Source organism: Triturus cristatus, chromosome 7 (assembly GCF_964204655.1).
Source record: "Triturus cristatus chromosome 7, aTriCri1.1, whole genome shotgun sequence".
Taxonomy (NCBI): domain Eukaryota; kingdom Metazoa; phylum Chordata; class Amphibia; order Caudata; family Salamandridae; genus Triturus; species Triturus cristatus.
Window position 1 is genome coordinate 99,473,583 of NC_140590.1, and position 18,723 is coordinate 99,492,305.

Sequence of the window (18,723 nt, forward strand, 5' to 3'; positions counted from 1 at the left end):
TTTCACAAGATGTCTCCAAGGCCACTGCAGATCGAAGGAAGAAGTTCTTGGACATGCGACCTCAACTACGGGCCCTGAATGCTAGATATGGACTACTACATCCTTGTCTCTTCAAGGTCACATATAAAGATAGAACAACCACATATGAAGACCCTGCAGCCTTGCAGGCGTTTCTCCAACGGCAAGGCCCAGATGTTATGGATGTATCCAGACCTGGTTGACAAGACCTGCTACTTCTTCTTGGAACTCGTTGTGTTATGATTCTGTTGTCTCTCCATTATCGCTGATGTTGTGAATCCCCTACTGTCTCTTCTTCCGATAGTCGTTTCACTCTCATGTGTCCCCTATGTAGTTCAATTGTTTCCTGTTCCCCTGTGACACGTCTTTCCCTTCAATTGTATATCTCTCTTGTTTCTACAGACATCTCCTTCCTTCCTCCTACCCTGATGTGCCATGCTACTTTCTATATGCTGCGTTTTTGGATCCATGATAGTTGAGGTTTGATATCTGCTCTGGATGTTGTCTAAGTCGTTGTCTCCCGGCGCCATCACCCCATCCTCGTTCTTGAGTTTTTCGTTCTGTAAGTATGTTTTTCAGTCGTTCGTTTCGAACGTGTACTGTCTTCTTGTTGTTTTTTGTTTCTGTCCTTTTTCCTACACTTGATCTCTTACCTTTTGCTCTTTCCTCTTTCTTTTCACTTTCTTTCACCTCCCATCTCCCCTTCTTGCTCCTTCCTTTCCTTGGATTCAGTATTATATTCATAGTGGTTCCTTCCTTTTTTTCCTTTCCTTTTCTTCTTCTTTGCTTTCTCTCCTTCTGCCCTCTCTCCTTCATCAATTCGTTACAATTCTCTCAGTTTTCTCAAGTTATTTTTTCTGCAGTAATAAGCATGTTGCTGTTAGCTGTTTTTCTTTGCTGTTCCATTCCGTGTTACATCGTGGAACGTTAAGGGTTTAAACAATCCCATTAAAAGGCAAAGGGTTTTATCACATTTAGCGAGACTTAAGTCTGATGTTGCCCTCCTTCAGGAGACTCATCTCTCTGAAACGGAGGCTCTAAAACTCAAGCGTTGTTGGGTGGGTCATGTTTTTTGCTCCCCCACAGTTTCCAAGAAAAATGGTGTTGTTATTTTATTACATAAAAAGTTAAATGTTTCCTCAATTTCTCACGAATGTGATGTTGATGGTCGATGGGTTATTGTTACACTGCTTATAGATAATATTCCTATCACTCTTTTTAATGTGTATGCCCCAACTGGGATTGACAGATTATTTTGGCCCTCTATTTCAACTAAGCTGTCCTCCCTTTCTGGAGATTACATACTTCTAGGGGGAGATTGTAACCAAGTTGTTGATCCCTTCCTCGATCGTCATTCCAATGTTAAATTTGTCCCCTCTAGGATGCACTCTCAATTTGTTAACACCTTTCAAAATAATGCCTTGGTGGATATCTGGAGATTGTGTAATCCTGATCTTAGAGAATACAGTTTTTACTCCCCTCCACATCAATCACAATCCCGCATTGATCATATCTTCCTTAGTAAATCCCTATCCCAGCACGCTATACGCTCTGACATTGGTTCCATCCTAATCTCGGACCATGCTCCGGTTCATGTGGACCTTGACCTACTTCCTTTTTCCCCTCACTCTGGCAGATGGCGTTTCAACAATGCTTTCTTTTGGAACCTACTTTTGGTTCCGAATTTACTGCCTTTGCCACTGAATTTTTCCTTTTCAATCATACCCCTGATTCCTCTTTTGTTACTGTTTGGGATTCTTTTAAAGCAGCCTCTAGGGGTTTTATTATTAATTTTGTAGCCCAACGAAAGAAACTTCGAGAAGCCAAATCCGAACGCATTTTAGCTAATATTAAGACTTTAGAGCTTGATTATCATGCTTCTAAATCTGAGATTTCTCTTAAAAAGCTTATTGATGCGAAAATTTCCTTCAATAAGTTTACAACTGATGCTGCCTCTAACCTTTTGCTAAAATGTAATTCCAGGTATTATGGAGGTAAAAAATGGGGAAACTTTTGGCCAATTACTTAAAGATGAGAAAGGAGCGTACAAAGATTGAGTCCATTAGGACTTCCACTGGGAACTCTTGCTTTAAAGATAAAGACATTCTCTCTGAGTTTGTGAAATTTTATGACAATCTTTATACCCCCGAACACATCCCGGAGACTACGGATCTTCTTTCATACTTTCATCCGCTTCCCTCCCCCCTGGCTTCTCAAGTTGATTTTATTGCCCTAGAACAGGACATTTCGCTTTCTGAAATCTCTCATGCTGTTTCTAAATTGCGGCACGGTAAGTCTCCAGGCCCTGATGGTTTCACTATTGAATTTTACAGCCACTTCGCCTCTCTACTTCTCCCTAAACTATTATTATTATTCCGATCCTTCCTTGCAGCGGGTTCTTCCAGCGGCTCCTTCCAACAGGCTTTAATCTGTTTAATTCCCAAAGAAGATAAGGACCACTCGTTATGCAAAAATTACAGACCAATTTCACTGGTCAATACGGATTATAAAATTCTGGCTAAAATTTTGGCATTGCGCATGGATCCCCTTTTACCCGATCTCATTGGCCCTGAACAATCAGGCTTTGTCAAGGGCCGTCTCTCATCTGACAATTCCCGTGTTTTTCTTAATATACTTAGCAAGGCTTCCTCTTTGTCACTTCCCTTTGCGGCTATTTCTTTAGATGCAGAGAAAGCCTTTGACAGGATTGGATGGGATTTTATGTTTCAGGCCTTGCGCTGGATTGGCTTTTCTTCCAAATTCATCTCTATTATTTCTTTACTCTTTTCTAATCCCCAGGCTTCCATTTTTGTCAACGGGATGACCCCGGATTATTTCTCGTTACACAGGGGAGTGCGACAAGGCTGTCCTCTATCCCCCCTACTTTTTGTTTTAGCCTTGGAACCCTTTCTTACCAAAATTTGAGTTAAACTCTCGGTCTATGCTGATGATATTCTTTTTTACTGCTCTGATCCTGTTTCCTCTATTCCCTCTTTTCTCCAGCAGGTGTCTTCCTTCTCCGCGGTCTCTGGTTATCGCCTAAATGCTGATAAGTGCGAGATTCTACCTTTAAACCCTATTTGTCAAAAGCATCTTTTTTCCCAAACGAGTTTCTCATGGCAACCATCTAGGATCAAATATCTGGGTGTTTGGTTCGCTCCTCTCTTGTCTGATACGCTCAAATTTAATTTTGATTATGTCTTCAAGAAAATGGACACGGCTATTCAACGCTGGAACCCGCTCTTTCTGTCTTGGTGGGGTCGGCTCAATTCTATAAAAATGATGTTATCCCTTCTTCTTCTTTATACCATTTCCATGCTTCCAGTACACATTCCAGTTTCCTTCTTTAAACGGATTGATTCCTTGTTGCTGAAATTCTTATGGAATGGCAAGCGGTCTCGGATAGCTTTGGCTTCATTGCGCAAGGATAAGGCTCAGTCTGGTGTGCGCTTTCCGGATTTCAGAGAATATCATCGAGCTTTCTCTTTGAAACAATCGACCCGTTGGTTCTCTTCTGATCTTCCGCACTATCCGCCCGTCTGGTTAAGTATGGAATCTTCCTTTCTATTCCCCTTTACCTTTCACGAGTTCTTATCCTTCACGTCTTCTTTAGTTCGCTTTCGTACGCCTGTTATTTCTCATTCCCGCACTCTCCTTCTCCGTTACATAATATCATCTTATCCCTCCCTCCTTTCCATTCACGAACAACCGATATGGCACAACTCTCTTTTCAAAATTCGTAATCGCACCATCTTTTGGAAGACATGGCATTCTCGAGGATTGTGTTGGATCTCTCAATTAATTTCCCAGGATACCCCTCTCTCATTCCAGGAACTTCAATCCTCTTTCTCACTGCCCTCTTCTGCTCGATCGCAATACAATGCCCTTCTCCCAGTCCTGATCTTATATCTTCGCTCTTTGGCGCCATCTACCGATATTCCTTTGGACCGCAAAGCTACTTCTTTATTATTGGAGACATCTCCCTCAGCCTCTGCTATTTATAACTCTTTCCGGTACTCCACTGACAGACTAAAATCTAAAATCGAGATTGCATGGGAATTGGATCTTTCTCAGGGTTGGCCAATACCTTTTTGGGACAAAATATGGGCTAAGCTTCATAAAGCCTCTAGAGCTGCTAATACTACCCAAACCTTATATTTCATTTATAACAGAACTTTATGTACTCCACATGCTTTATCCCGTTTTTCACCTGACACATCCCCTATTTGTTGGTCCTGTTCCTGTCCCGTTGCAGATCTCAAACACATGTTGTTTGAATGCCCTCCTATCTCCAAGTTCTGGCACCTAGTATGGACGCAAATACAAAAGATATTCCAACTTCAAATTCCCTTTTCCCCTTCGCAAGTTTTTCTAGGTTCCCTATCACCGACACTCCCGCAATCTCCTTCCCATTATCTACTACTTGACCTTCTAGTTGCTGTGGCTTTCCATACCATTACTTCTAATTGGAAACAGGCTGCAAATGTCTCCTACCAATCTTGGTGGAATGCAGTTTGCTTCCATCATCGCCTAGATACTAATTACGTATCTCCCGTTTCCCTAGTAATTAAACGCAACCTGATTTGGCTCCCTTTGGTATCCTATCTCTCCTCCTTTGCTCCAGTGCACGCCTCTCCAGATCCTAACACAGTTGAGGTGCGTAAGCCACCATGATTTTCTTGTTTCTTTAATGCCTTTTTTGTTATGATATCACGTTCTACTATACTATATGGTATTTTTCATTCCTATACGTAGGCTCTGTTCATGTAAGCTTCATGCTTGTTATATTTGCTTTTAATTAGAGTTTCTATAGAATTGCTTATTTTTTGTATATGTTTATCATGATGATTATACCCCGTTCCCCTCCCTTCTCCTTCCCTTCTTTATTTCTTCAATAAACTCAAACTTAAAAAAAAAAGAATATTCAGGAAGAAATAAGTAAGTTATTTACCTGAGTGAGAGATAATATATTTCCTCTTTTGGCAATAACCTTTTTAGAGTAGCAAATTTTAAGAGAATTGCAGTTTTTGCTGGATAGATGCTGTATTATAAGCCCAAATTCCTACATAAATGTTACCCTATTGTCCTAATCAGATATAACACACTTGTGTAAGGAGATCATATTCTATATACTTGTCCAGTTTTGGAATCTTTTTTAGAGCCAACTATTGAAGTTTAGAAGCCAAAAGTGTATCTTTTTATCAGTCTCAGTTGCACGATCACAGATTTTACCATTGTGGAAATCGACAAGGTGCTCCTTGTTTCTTCAATAGGAAGCTAATATGACCTGGGTGAGACAACTTGAATATTCATGGGCTAAAAGGAATAATCACTGAGGAGATTCCAACACCCCTGGTGCCTTTTTACCATTGATTGAGGTTATGGGAGGTAGTCCTCGAAAGGGGATTGGACAAGCACTGGCACTTTAAGATGTTTGTTTGCACAAGTCGTTCATTATTACACTTTATTTGTATGCTTGGCTGCACATGGACAGAGTGTTTTGCTCCCCATCATAGGTGGGGAGACACAGGCATGATGAACTGTGGACGGATAAGTATGGATAAGACAGGGGCTGTAGCACTTTATTTGTTTGTGTTTTTGCACTAAGTATGATTGCCTTATTTTTCAGGTGTAAGTAAGAGGAGTATTTGTTGGTCTAGCAGCAGCAATGCTTATATCGATTCTATTGTACTTTCTCTGCTTGTATGGTGATATTTGAAATGTTTTTTTCTCTTTTAAACATTGTCGGAGTGCAAAAGGGATTTGCTTGAGAGGAGCATTTGTAAGCGGTGACTATATTATTTTAATATCTTGCGGTTTTGTTTGTACTGTCTAGAAATTGTTTGTCCTCTATGCCTTATTTATGCGCCTGTATGTAACATCTATGTGTCTGGCAGTGGGTTAAAGAGGCCTGAGGTGGAATCAGGACACACTGGATTGCTCTTCGGCGTGCTGACATTTAATAACACCCATCGCGCACTTCTGAGCAGTGCTTTAGGCACCGGCACTCTTTACTGAACAAATTAAGCACTGGTTAAAGTAGATTATTTATGAATTAATGATTGTAGTTTCAGTTTATTTGCTTAACAAACATGACTTGATTAAATATATGAGCGTGCCGTCGGTCTTGCCCTGATCTATTTTTCAAATATGGAATAGATAAAGAAACCCTAAAATATATTTGATATAGGCTACCAACACCATGTTTTACAGTGACATTTTAGTTTCCTATAAATAAATGTAAATGCAGAAGGTGAGGGGATTCTTGTAGCACTCTAGAAGTGGACTAAGTCAATTAGTTCCTTCCATATAGTACTGCAAAGCTCCGTTGGACCTTTCATTTGAGTGAAATTCGCTATCATTGAGGTAGATCTCTGGTGTTGAGAAGCCATGTGTCGATTCTTGAACTCTTTCTTCTTCACTGACATAATTCCTATTAAGAGCCACGGTTAATGGCCTTTTCATAAACATTACTATATTCTTATCATATTCATTTTTCAACTTGCACGGATATCTTTTCAAAGAGAATAGGTTTGAATTTCAGTACTACTTAGAGAATTACCAGGTAAGATGAATGGCGGCTCTTCAAGGAAGTCTTCAATCACCAAGGTATTACAAAGGTCTTCAGAGCAGGCGCGAATTTTCACACGTCTATGCGAGGTATTGTTGAATACGCCGTTTTGGTATGCCCGGAGGTGGAGCATGCCAATGTCACACCCCTTTATTGCTGCCGACACATTTTGTTTATCTGATATATCAGAGAGAGAGACAGGGAAGAAAAAACATAAACCTCAAAGGAGTGCACAGAAAAAACAGAGGCCCACATATTTATTAGAGAATAAGAACAGATAGACATTTTTTTATGAAGATCAATAGTAGGTGGCGTGTTGCGCCCTTTTACATACTGACAATATCACATAATGGTTAAGGGAAAAAGACTCATAAAACTGATCTCTCTCACAAGCACACATACACCGATGAAATAACTCAAAGTGAAATGTATGACTTCTTGGGAGGTTGGTGTACATCAGTTTCCCTAAGGTACTAGCTACTGTAGGCTCTAGAGGTAGCAGATCTAAAATCTGAGAATCATAGGATTCAAAGCTTTGGGGCCTATTCATAAACTGCATTTTGTAGTACGTACTACAAAATGCTATTCACATACCCATGCGCCAAGATGTTCCCAAGGGAGCGAAAGTTGGCTCTACAAATATTCATTTCAATTCTAGAGGTCTATGCTTCCATCTCTCTCATGTTTTCTGTGTGGAGATCTCCACCCTGACTGCAAAGATCTCCGCACATGTAAGTATACGTTTTAGTAGTGAATGTGGGATGGATAGAGGAGAGTTGCTGGAAATGAGGAATACCTATTACTAAATGAGATGGGTTAAGGGAGGACTAAGCAGGGGTCTAGAGGGGGCTATGGAGAAGTTTTGAGGGGGTCAAACACCCACCCAGAAAAATGTAAGTACATTGTTATTTACAAACTGCCCTTCTCTAGGTAGTGCAGCCAAAAAGGACCCAACACAGTAGTAAATGTACTCCATTTCAGAGCCGGAACAAGTCCAGCACTACCCAAGGCCAACACCCTCGCATAAGAAATAATGGCAGTAAGGACAAAAAATTAAAACCCAATAGGAACAAATTAAATAATTTAAACAATTTAAACATAGAGATACATTTGACTTAATATTAAAACATTTTTTATAAATAAAACATGTTTCATTTCATTTTGGAATATTGTATTAAACTCTTGTAAATGTAAAAATAAATGTAACCATATTTACAAATAATAATTACATGACCTTTAATTAATTGTCCACATTATGTTTATTAATTCTTAATATGTATTCTTTTTTCCATTAGTTTGGATTATTTATTTACTGTATTCATAATAATACATTTTTTTATTTAAAATTAAGTTATTAATGCTGTAACTTTTCTATATTGCTCTACATATAAAGTAAAATATATATAAAATAAATATATGCGATATTTAAAATTAATATTTAACATAAACATATTGTTTCTATTTAATTTTTAAGTTTAATACACATATATCATTTCCCCTATACATCATCTCAATTGCAGAGGTATCTGTCAAGTATGTAGAACTTCATATATGATTAAAAAGTCACTACATGTAGTAACTCAAAAGTCATATTTTACATTGCTACTGGCTCTACCCCGTTTCAAGGGTGTGGTCATGTAAGTCTACACTTTACACATAAATGGTGAATAGCAAAAAGTAGTAAAGTTAAAGTTACTCAAAAGTGTAAATTTACTTCTTGTAAAATTACAAGTGTGGATTTACCTTTATGAATAGGCCCTTTGGAATAGAAGTCTCAGTGTATATGCAACTTCTTGTGGCCACTAAATGGCATTCACAACATATTTTCAGAATGGATAATGAAACAATGCCTCTTTTGTTTCCATGAAAAGTTAATGGCATTGAAATAACCTAGACCGGTAAACCTGAACAGTTGCGTTGTTGCTGTCTCCCCACAGCCTTTTACAATCTCTTATATAAAATGTAACTGGTGAATATCAGGGTTTTTATCAGTTAAAATGATATATTTTAAGTGACATTTTACCTAACTATAACGTCACTTTAACATTTGTTTGTTTTAGCCAATATACTATCTATATGTATACACCCCCACACTACCTACTTTACAGTGTCGCAAATAAAGATAGCGTGATCATTTAATTGCAGGTCAGAGCTCGCTGTGTATGTACTGATGTGTGACTGTAGGCAGAAATACATAGGCAGGTCCACAAGATGATCTTCCAGCATTTGAGGGCTGTCAAAAACAATGATGAGTCATCTCTGCTAGCCAGGCCTGTGAATGAGTGCCACAATAAGGATGTCAGGTGTTTGAGGCATTTTGTGATTGATCCAATCGCAAAGGACATCAGAGGGGGCAATCATGAGCGGCTGTTGAGACAGACTGAGAGCAGGTTCATAATGAATCTTGATACTAAAGCACCAACAGGCTTAAATGTTGTGGAGGAGTTATACAATTTTTGGGAAAATATATGCTGCTGAAGTCCCTTAAATTAGGATTGTCGAGTAGTGTCCAAGTTAGGGATATAACTATAAGTGCGGGAAGCAGGATTTTGATGAGTGGGGCATGATGATTGATGATTTAGGTCAGTGGTTCTCAACCTATTGGCTTCTGTGGACCTCCACTTTATCATTACTGGATCCCGGGGTCCCCCATTGAATCAATATTGGAATTCGGGGATCCCCCTCCCCACTGAGTCATTACTGGAAGCAGGGGATCCCAGCCTCAACATTGTCGATGATTTCGGCGTGGGCAGCAGCATGGCTGAGTGAGACATGCTTTCGCCGAGCTCCAGCTGAAAGCTTTATCCGACAGTAATTCCGGTGACCCTGCGGGCCTGGAGAATATCAGCTTTTGTTCCCTGGGGTCCAAGAAGTGCTCTGTTGCCGACAGAAGTGGACACGGAGGTCCAGACAGATAATTACGGGCCTAAGATCGACCCGAGTCGCAGGAAGAGAGCGTGTCCCAAGATGGCGCCGTGGGCGACTTGATTCGGCCTGTGAAGGAGCTGGCTCCGGACCGGGGACGCGTGGCGGTGACTGTGGCACAGAGGCGTACAGGCGGTGGGTCGCCCTTCCGTCCCTCACTAGGGACTGCCTGATGTCAGAGTGATGTGGAGGGTTTAAGAGCGGATTCTGAGGACCCGGGACGCCGCTGGTGATCGTACCCCCCTCCCTTATCCGAGGGTGCATCTGTACACGTCTGGGCTCCGGTGGCCGGGCAAAGTGGCAGCGGAGGCCTGTAGATGGTGGGGCGTTGCTGAAGATCTGGAGCACCCCATGTGCAGGAGGATCTACGTGGATCTGGAGGGGCCTACCTCCGGGAGGAGAAGCTTTGTGTACAGGGCCTGTGCCATCCCGGGACACAGTGGAACTATTCAGGGCCTGGATTGTGGGACTGACTGGGAGGACGACATTGAATGGTGCACCGACTCGCGAGTACTGCCTGGAGGTGCACACTGGTGAACAGTTGGACCGGTGCTATGGGCCGAATGGCCACCATTTCCCCTCGCCCCCTCCCGCTCCCATCTGCAGCAAAGTGGGGCCCTGGGTGACGGCCGGGTTCCCTGGAGCATCGGGACTCGGAGGACTTGTGGTGAGTGCCTGCCGAAGGGGGGGGGTGGCCAGGCGGGTAGAAGACTGAGAACTGCTGGAGGCACGGTTGGAGGTGACTTTGCTTGGAGCTTGGACCCGGGATGTCCATAAGCGGCATCTTCTGTCTCACCACATCCTGAGGGGCTGCAGGAATACATGGGGGCCTAAACTGAGGAACACCCTGAGCAGCAGTGGTGACCCGTGCGGAGTTGGGAGTGCCTGAGACAAATGTGGGGTGTCCTCTCCTCCGCCCTCCCCCATTGCCCCCCGGCCTAGAACGGATGACTAAACTGCAGGGGCGGGATTAATAGGGGCCACAGGAGGTCCCTGACAGAGCTGGGTGCGCCTGCCTGACTGAGCTGAAAACCTACCTGTAGATATTCAATTACACATGTTGAGACCCCTGTGTACCCTTGCCCAACAACAGTGGATATGGGTAAAGATAGAGAACTGAAACCGTCGCGACAGGGCAGGATGGACCGTTATACGAAGGTTATCACCCCCCCTCCGGAGGAACGACCGCCTGCCCGCTCAGACATGGTAACATTCCTGCAGGCGATTCAGGCCTCCAGGGCGGCACTTGAAGGAAAAATAGGTGCAGTGGGCACGGAGGTGACGCTCCTGCATCAGGATCTGCGGAATTTAGCAGATAGGGTCACGGAGTCCGAAACTAGACTGGGAGAGGCTGAGGATACGATACAAGAACTGCGTAAAGCTATGACGGAGTTGCAATCATCCCATAAGGACCTATTGTGGAGGGTGGGTGATGCGGAAAACAGAGCTCGCCATAACAAACTCCGTTTTGTGGGCTTTAGAGAGGGAATTGAAGGTACAAGCATGACTGAATTTCTTCACTCCTGGCTCCTGCGTACCTTCCCGAAGGACAAATTCTCTACCTGCTTTGTTATAGAAAGTGCCCACATGGCGTTGATGGCCCGACCACCTGTGGGAGCGCAGCCACGACCAGTAATAGCCCGGTTCTTGAACTTTTTGGACAGGGACATGATCCTCTGGGAAGCCAGAAAGCTTGGGGAGATCCGGCATGAAAATACGCACATAATGATTTTCCTCGACTACAGTAGGGAGGTCCAGAAACAGAGGCGTACTTTTGACTCTGTAAAAGCCAAATGTAGAGAACATAAGATCCAATATATGCTGCTTTTCCCCGCAAAGTTGAAGGTGATGTTTCTGGGCAGATCCCATTTCTTTCAAACCCCGGAGGAGGCGTGGCACTGGCTGGAGGAATGGCCCGCGCTGGGCCGGCCGGAGGTGCCGCCGCAATGGGTCATCGCTGGAGGGAGCCGAGCGGTCGCAGGGTCTACGAAGATCGCTGAGACCCCGACAGGCCCGACAGGATCAACTTGTGGAGGCCACTCCCTATCCCTCAAAAATAACAGGCAAATTCAAAAGGCGTAAAAGGCTGAATACCTGGCACGTGGGATCTCAGACCACTCTCCTTGCTGGTTAGGGGAGGGGGGCTACCCCGGGAGAGGCAGGGGAGCTGGAGGCTATCGGCTTGGGACCTGCAGAATAAGGAGGTGTTACAGGGACTCCGAGCGGACACGAAAGTGTACTTTGCAGAAAATGTCGGCTCGGTACAGTCCGGGGTCATAGTGTGGGAATCCTATAAGACAGTACTCCGTGATGGAGCCCAAAGCCAAAGAGCCTGTGAAAAACGGAAGGCACAGGAGGAGCTGCTCACTTTGGAAACCCACATTTTGGCACTAGAGCAACGCTACCTTATAGGAAAGGACCTATAGGTCCTACGACAATTGATAGACACGCAACAGCGCTACAGAGCCCTAGCTACAGAGGAGGCAAAAATGCAGGCCCAGGCAACCCTTCATAGGTTGTATGATGTGGGAGATAAGTCGGGCAAGCTTTTGGCCTGGCTCAGCCGCAAGAAAGTGGAAGCCCAATGGATAGAAAGCGTAGTGGACCAGCAGGGACCGAGGCAAAAGGGCGATGCACACATAGTACACACATTTGCTTCCTACTCTAGACATTTTTATGAGGCCAGGGACCTGGGTTCTCCGGCGGAGATCTTAGCATATCTAGACACTATCCAAACCCCAAGCTTAGATAATGACAACAGGGAGGGACTGGAAGCGGACATAACGGTGGACGAACTGAAAGAAACAATAACTACATTATGTCCTGGTAAATCCCCAGGCCCGAATGGACTGCCAGCGGGATTTTATAGGAAAGGGACAGACCTCCTGGCGGTGCATCTATTAGCACTGTTTCGAGACGCGGTCCAAGATGCGATCCTGCCTCTGGATCTCAGGATGGCTACGATTGTTCCTATCCGCAAACCAGGAAAGCCCCCTGAAGATTGCGTATCCTACCGCCCAATCTCCCTCCTTAATTTAGAGGTCAAACTCCTAGCGACCATATTAGCCCTCCGTCTACCCCAAGTAATATCGGGCTTTGTACATCAAGATCAGACGGGCTTCCTACCAGACCGGGTGACTAGACAGAACCTGAGGAGGACCCACAACTGGCTTATGAAGGTCCAAGACCGTGATGATCAACACATGTTCCTCTCCCTAGACGCAGAGAAAGCGTTTGACGCGGTACACTGGCCCTTTCTGGAGGCGGTTCTAGTCAAGTTCGGAATGGGTCCTAAGTATCGACACTGGGTTGGACTCCTGTATGCGGACCCCCGAGGTCAGGTTAAAGTGAACGGATTGTTGTCTGAGGACTTCCCCATTAGACGCGGAACCCGGCAGTGGTGCCCGCTGTCCCCCTTACTATTTGCCCTCACAATCGAAATAGTGGCATGTGAGATCCGACAGAAAGGGGAGGGTACGGGGGTTTCAAATTACACCGACTGATATGAGGGAAGAAAAGATCTCACTTTATGCGGACGATATTTTGTTATATGTTACCCACCCGGATGACATGATCCCCGCACTGTTCGATCTCGTGGGCAGGTATGGTTCCTTCTCGGGCTATGCTATAAACTGGCATAAATCGGTCCTATATAGCCCACGGGTCAGGGAGACATGGCCTCTTCTCCCGGGGGCACTTCAGATAGCACAGGTAGGATTCAATATGAGGGGATCTACCTTACCACAGATAGAAACCTTTCATATGAAAACAATATTCAAAGGGTCATAAAAAACTTTGCAGCAGATGCTCAGAGATGGAAAGCGCTCCCCCTCACGATCCTGGGCTGAGCTGCCAAGTTCAAAATGATCAATTTGCCCCGCTCTCTATATGCACTCCAGAATGAGTACTTCCCCCTCTCCAGACAGACATTCCGGGTGATAAACGCGGAATTACGCTCTCTGCCTGGGCTAGGGAAGCAACCAAGGATTGCCCAAGGAACGCTGCAGCGGAACCAATATAATGGTGGGATATCCCTACCTGACGTTGAGGCCTATTACTGGGCAGAGCATCTGGCACCGGTGAACACCCATCACCCATCTTATAGGCTAGAGAGCGACACCATGGCACACCGTTCCTGCTTATATTTTCTGTATGGGGGCAGGGTAGGAGACGCCTCCTCCCGGCCACGCAAATAACGTTGCAAGTTTGGGATTGGGCGACTAAGACATTGGGATGGACACACAAACCGACTAAACAGACTCCGATCTGGCACTGTATTTGGCTGAGGGAACTCCACAAACTAAAGGGCTTTGGAGGATTGGACGCCATCGGAATCTCCAATTTAGGTGATGTGGTGGCAAGGGAAGAACTCAAACATTTCAGGTCATTGGTAGCAGAGTTTGGGCTGCATCCTACGCACATTTTTAAATATGCGCAGCTGCGACATGCCAGGATAGCTGAGAGCATGCTCTCCTGTCCCCTGCCAGACTATGCCCCGCTAGAGGGACGCCTATTGCAAGAACAGATACCCAATAAGGTAGTATCTCTAACATACAAGACTCTGAACAACAACCTGCCGGACAGACTGGGGAAATTAAGGGAAGCATGGGAGCAGAACCTGGGCACGCTAGAGACAGTGGATTGGGAGGCGGCCCTGATGCACCACTGAGAAGTGGCGATTAAATCCCGCCTTCGACTCATTCAATACAAAATATTGCATAGAGCCAGCGACCCACACTGCCTGTGCTGTAGATAGACACAGGGGGACTTCTATCATACTATATGGGACTGTCCCGTTATCCATACATATTGGGTACAAGTATTAGGAGAACTGAGTAAGGTATTAGATGAAACACTCCCTCTAGATCCTAAATTCGTATTGTTGGGCATACCCGGCGATGTTGACATGGGCCGCCCACAGCTTATCTTTGCACTGCTGGCATTAGTGGTAGCGAAAAGAGATGTGGCACGCACGTGGGGGGGCGTCGCTACCTCCCCAGTTAGTAGAATGGAGGAGGGGGATGGACATGTATATGGCGGCAGAAAGGGTCACTTACAAAGCGAGAGGGTGCCCCCGGAAGTTCCGTAAGATATGGGGGAAATGGAGAAAATATCATGGATTGGATGGTGGCCTGGGAGCTGAATAGCCTACTATGGGTTTTGAACTTAACTGGGCTCCGGACTGGGGTATCATCACAGGGGCGGGTGGTATGTGGGTATTTTGACACGATTGTGACTAATTGTGACACGCTAGCTGTTTTGTATTGGTTGAAAATGCAAATAAAAATATATATTTTTTAAAACAAAAAAACATTGTCGATGATTTGAAACACAAAACAATACACAAAAAATACAGAAACAAGCAATCAAATACATATATAAATAACACATTTTATTTAAATGAAGAAATTTATTTAATTTTAATAGGAATGTTGGAGCTTTAAAGCCACACGTCGTCCATACTGTATTCTTTTTTTTGCACCTGCACTGCTCCCACGAATCAATCTGACGACAGTAAATTCATTTTTAGCCTCCAATTTCAAATTCCTTAACATTTACAGTAAGTTTCAAAATATTCAATTCTACACTAAGGGGTCCATTAGGATGTAGGGCGGTGGGACCACCACTGCGCCGGCGGTGCGGAAAAATGCCTTTTTCCGCCCGCTAGCAGCGGACATCACGCCCGCCATATGGTCAAACATAGGCCAATTTCCGACTGCCGCGGTGCGACACGCACCGCCATCAAAGTGAGCCCCCCACCGCGGCGGTGGGAGCCAATGGAGATTCTCCGCCGTGCGGAATGACGTATGCCCTGGTTCACAAATTAGGATGACGCACCGCAGCGGAGACACCGCCCAACCAGAGACTGCGGAAACTCGACAGCGGAGCGTGAAACCAGAGTCCCGGTCCACACCACCCGGACACGACTGCAATGGACCCAGCTCTACACGTCTTTCCGGTGCTGTACCTGCTACATCACCAGGAACTCATGGACTGCCGCGGACGCCGCCGCAGGTAAGCAATAATACAACACACAACACACAACCCACAGCCTGACACAGGGTCCAAATCCACATCAGACACGCTAGGGGGGACAGGGACACATCCCGAAGGGCACCCACACATCACCCACCTGCCACAAATTCACCTCGCTGCATCCTAGACACACAGCTACCGCCACCATGCAGCAATGTCCCGGTCACGTCACCGCAGCGGCGAACACAAGCAAATACATGCGCAATGCAGAAGGCAGGGCCAGTGCCAGGCATGGGCAAGGCACAAAGACCACAGGGCCACACCCACACACTAGCACACCCCATGAAGGCACAAGCCATGTGCCCCTCCTGTGCACCCCATGCACAACAACAAGCCAGGGCAATACATACCCTGCACCACACAACAAACAATCATGGAGACATACAATGCAGGAGTGGCTGCACAGGAACACACAACACACAGCACAGTAGCACAGGGCCAGGGAAACACACACACCACCACACTCAGGGAAAAAGCAATAGGACAAGCAACAAATGAACACACGCAAGGAATCAACATCCAAATGGACACACAGACTGCACAGCCACACATACATATCACACACTGACACACACACACATACACACCCCACATGCCAACAGCAATGGAGCACAACAAATAGGGAAACCAAAGTGGGCTGCACACAAATGAAAGGCTATGGAGACACACACAAAGCATGTGTACATCACATCAACACAAGGAACAGAGCACAACACCCTCACACCATCAAAGCACACATGGCTGGCACAGTCAGTGAAATCAAACCACAGACAGCTCAGTGCAACAACACAGGGAGACAGCAAGGCAAACGATGTATAGGCACAAGGATGAAAGGAAGGCCCTGAAGCCAAACTGGGAACAGCCACACATCCATACAACTACTTCACAGGAGTACACCAGCAGCACTACACACAGGGACCATCTACACACCTCAGGACTGACAAACACCAGTAAGAATCTACACACATACCCCCCTCACACCAGCAGCACACAACACCAGTGCCAAACACACTGAAGGCTGGCAATACTTGACAGGAAATACACACACAAAGAACCACACACCCTGGGCTCAGTCACAAACATCACACACACACACAGGGATGCCACCACAAATGTGGAAACAAATACAACAAACACATAACCCAACTGAAACACATACAGAGCCACAACAACAGACATGCCCTGTGCAGCTAAACTGGGGAAAGGCAATGGGAGCACAGACACAACAGGAGTGCACAACCTCATCACTCAGGAACAATGCACAGACAACATACCACAACACACGCAAGAAGTGCGCCATCACAGAACAACACAGCCACAGCAAACAAACAACAGATGCCCAGGCAGAACAATCACATAGCAAACATAGCACAACATCAGGGGATGCACACCAGGCAATCACAAGGCAACATACACACAGCACAGCAAGCACAACAAGCTGTGTGTGCACACCAAGCATACCAGACACACACAGACATCATTTACAGAACAGCAACCCACACAACACCATACAGCACAGCATAAAGACAACAGCACGCCCAGGAAGTGAAGCAATAACACAAACAACACACATACATCCAACACAACACCCAATAGATGCACAAATCTGGGACACAAAGGTTGAAACACCTTGACCACAGGACTGGGCAGCACACACAGTTGGACTGCATATCAGCAACCATGATTCACAAACAGCACCAGAACATCACACATGACCCATTGGGGAAATGCATTGAGTGACACATTGACCCTGCCCAAAGAACTGCACCACAAAGCACAGTGGCACAAATGAAATCATTGGAAGTCACACACACATACAAACCAAGGGGACAGTTCACACCAAAGTGAAGTGTACTGCATGTCAGTAGGGGACATGGCAGGAGTGTACCATACACAAAGAGAGGGAGTGCAGACCCACAATGGGTAGGCAGCTGAAACACAGATAGTGGATGGCATGACAACACACACAACATGCCACACTGGAGGCAAGAAGGCACCATGGGACAGCAAGGCATGAGAAAACACAACCACAATGGCAGTGTGGAGCAGCAGGTCTGCACAGACCCCACAAACAGCCACCAGACACAGGGATGTACAACAAAACACAACACTGAATTGCCAGTAACACCCGATGCATACTCACAAGTGACAAAAACAACAAGTAGGAGTCAGACAGAACTGCAAGGACACACCAACACACTGCACAGTGCACAACATACAACTCACACATGGGCATACAACCACATCCACAGGGATGAACAATCAAAACAACAGGCACACAACTCCTGGGTGACACATGTGTGTAGTTGACATTGCATAGACATGCACACATCAACACTCCCCACAAATTCACCCCTTCACACTGTACACTACCTGGCCATCCAAGAGCACATATGGAAAGTATGCCATGGGACTAGGATGACTGGCCATCACAAGATGACCACACACATACACCACTGGGCACACATATAGGAAGAACACACACATGATGACCCTGGACAGCGTGCCTGCAATACTGTGTGCAGAAACCCACCCTGTGCTGGCAGTGCCCCCCAACCTGACATGTGTACAATAGAGCCAACAAGAACTAATCAAGTAAATGACTACTGCTAACCATTCGAAATTGACACCATTGCCACCACAAGTATCTGGGCCAAGAAGAACTGAAGACCCTGTCACCCCTGAAAAAAAGAGAGCAAGTGAGCCCGAACATTGACCATGTTGAAGTGCCACACAGACCATGTGGCACAGTAAACCATTTACACACAGCAAAATAACTTTATTCAGTAAGGACACTGACAAAATGGAGCAACTGTCTTTATTCACAAATTGCACAGATAGGCACCATGAGAAGAGAAGAGTAAGGCACAAAATGCAGAGCATGTCCATGAGAAGCTGCACAGGCAAGGGCAAAACAGCAAAGCCAGTGGCCAGGGCAGACTGCAGAGTATGTCCATGAGAAGCTGCACAGGCAAGGGCAAAACAGCAAGGCCAGTGGCCAGGGCAGAGTGCAGAGCATGTCCATGAGAAGCTGCAAAGGCATGGGTAAAACAGCAGTGAACAACAAGGCCAGTGGCCAGGGCAGAGTGCAGAGCATGTCCATGAGAAGCTGCATAGGGAAGGGTCCAACACAGCAGTGAACAGCAAGGCCAGTGGGCATGACAAACTGCAGA

The 18,723-nt window shown here is 45.5% G+C and overlaps 1 protein-coding gene across 2 annotated transcripts in view; it reads right to left on the bottom strand.

Annotated features, from left to right (window-relative positions):
* The window catches only part of LOC146808918 (ly6/PLAUR domain-containing protein 3-like), a 405,716-nt gene that overhangs the window by 152,063 nt on the left and 234,930 nt on the right, over positions 1-18,723 (bottom strand). For both annotated transcript variants that reach the window (XM_085614254.1, XM_085614255.1), the window contains exon 3: positions 6,581-6,766. In XM_085614254.1, coding sequence (XP_085470380.1) covers positions 6,581-6,766 — 186 coding nt within the window. The remainder of the gene's footprint in view (positions 1-6,580; positions 6,767-18,723) is intronic.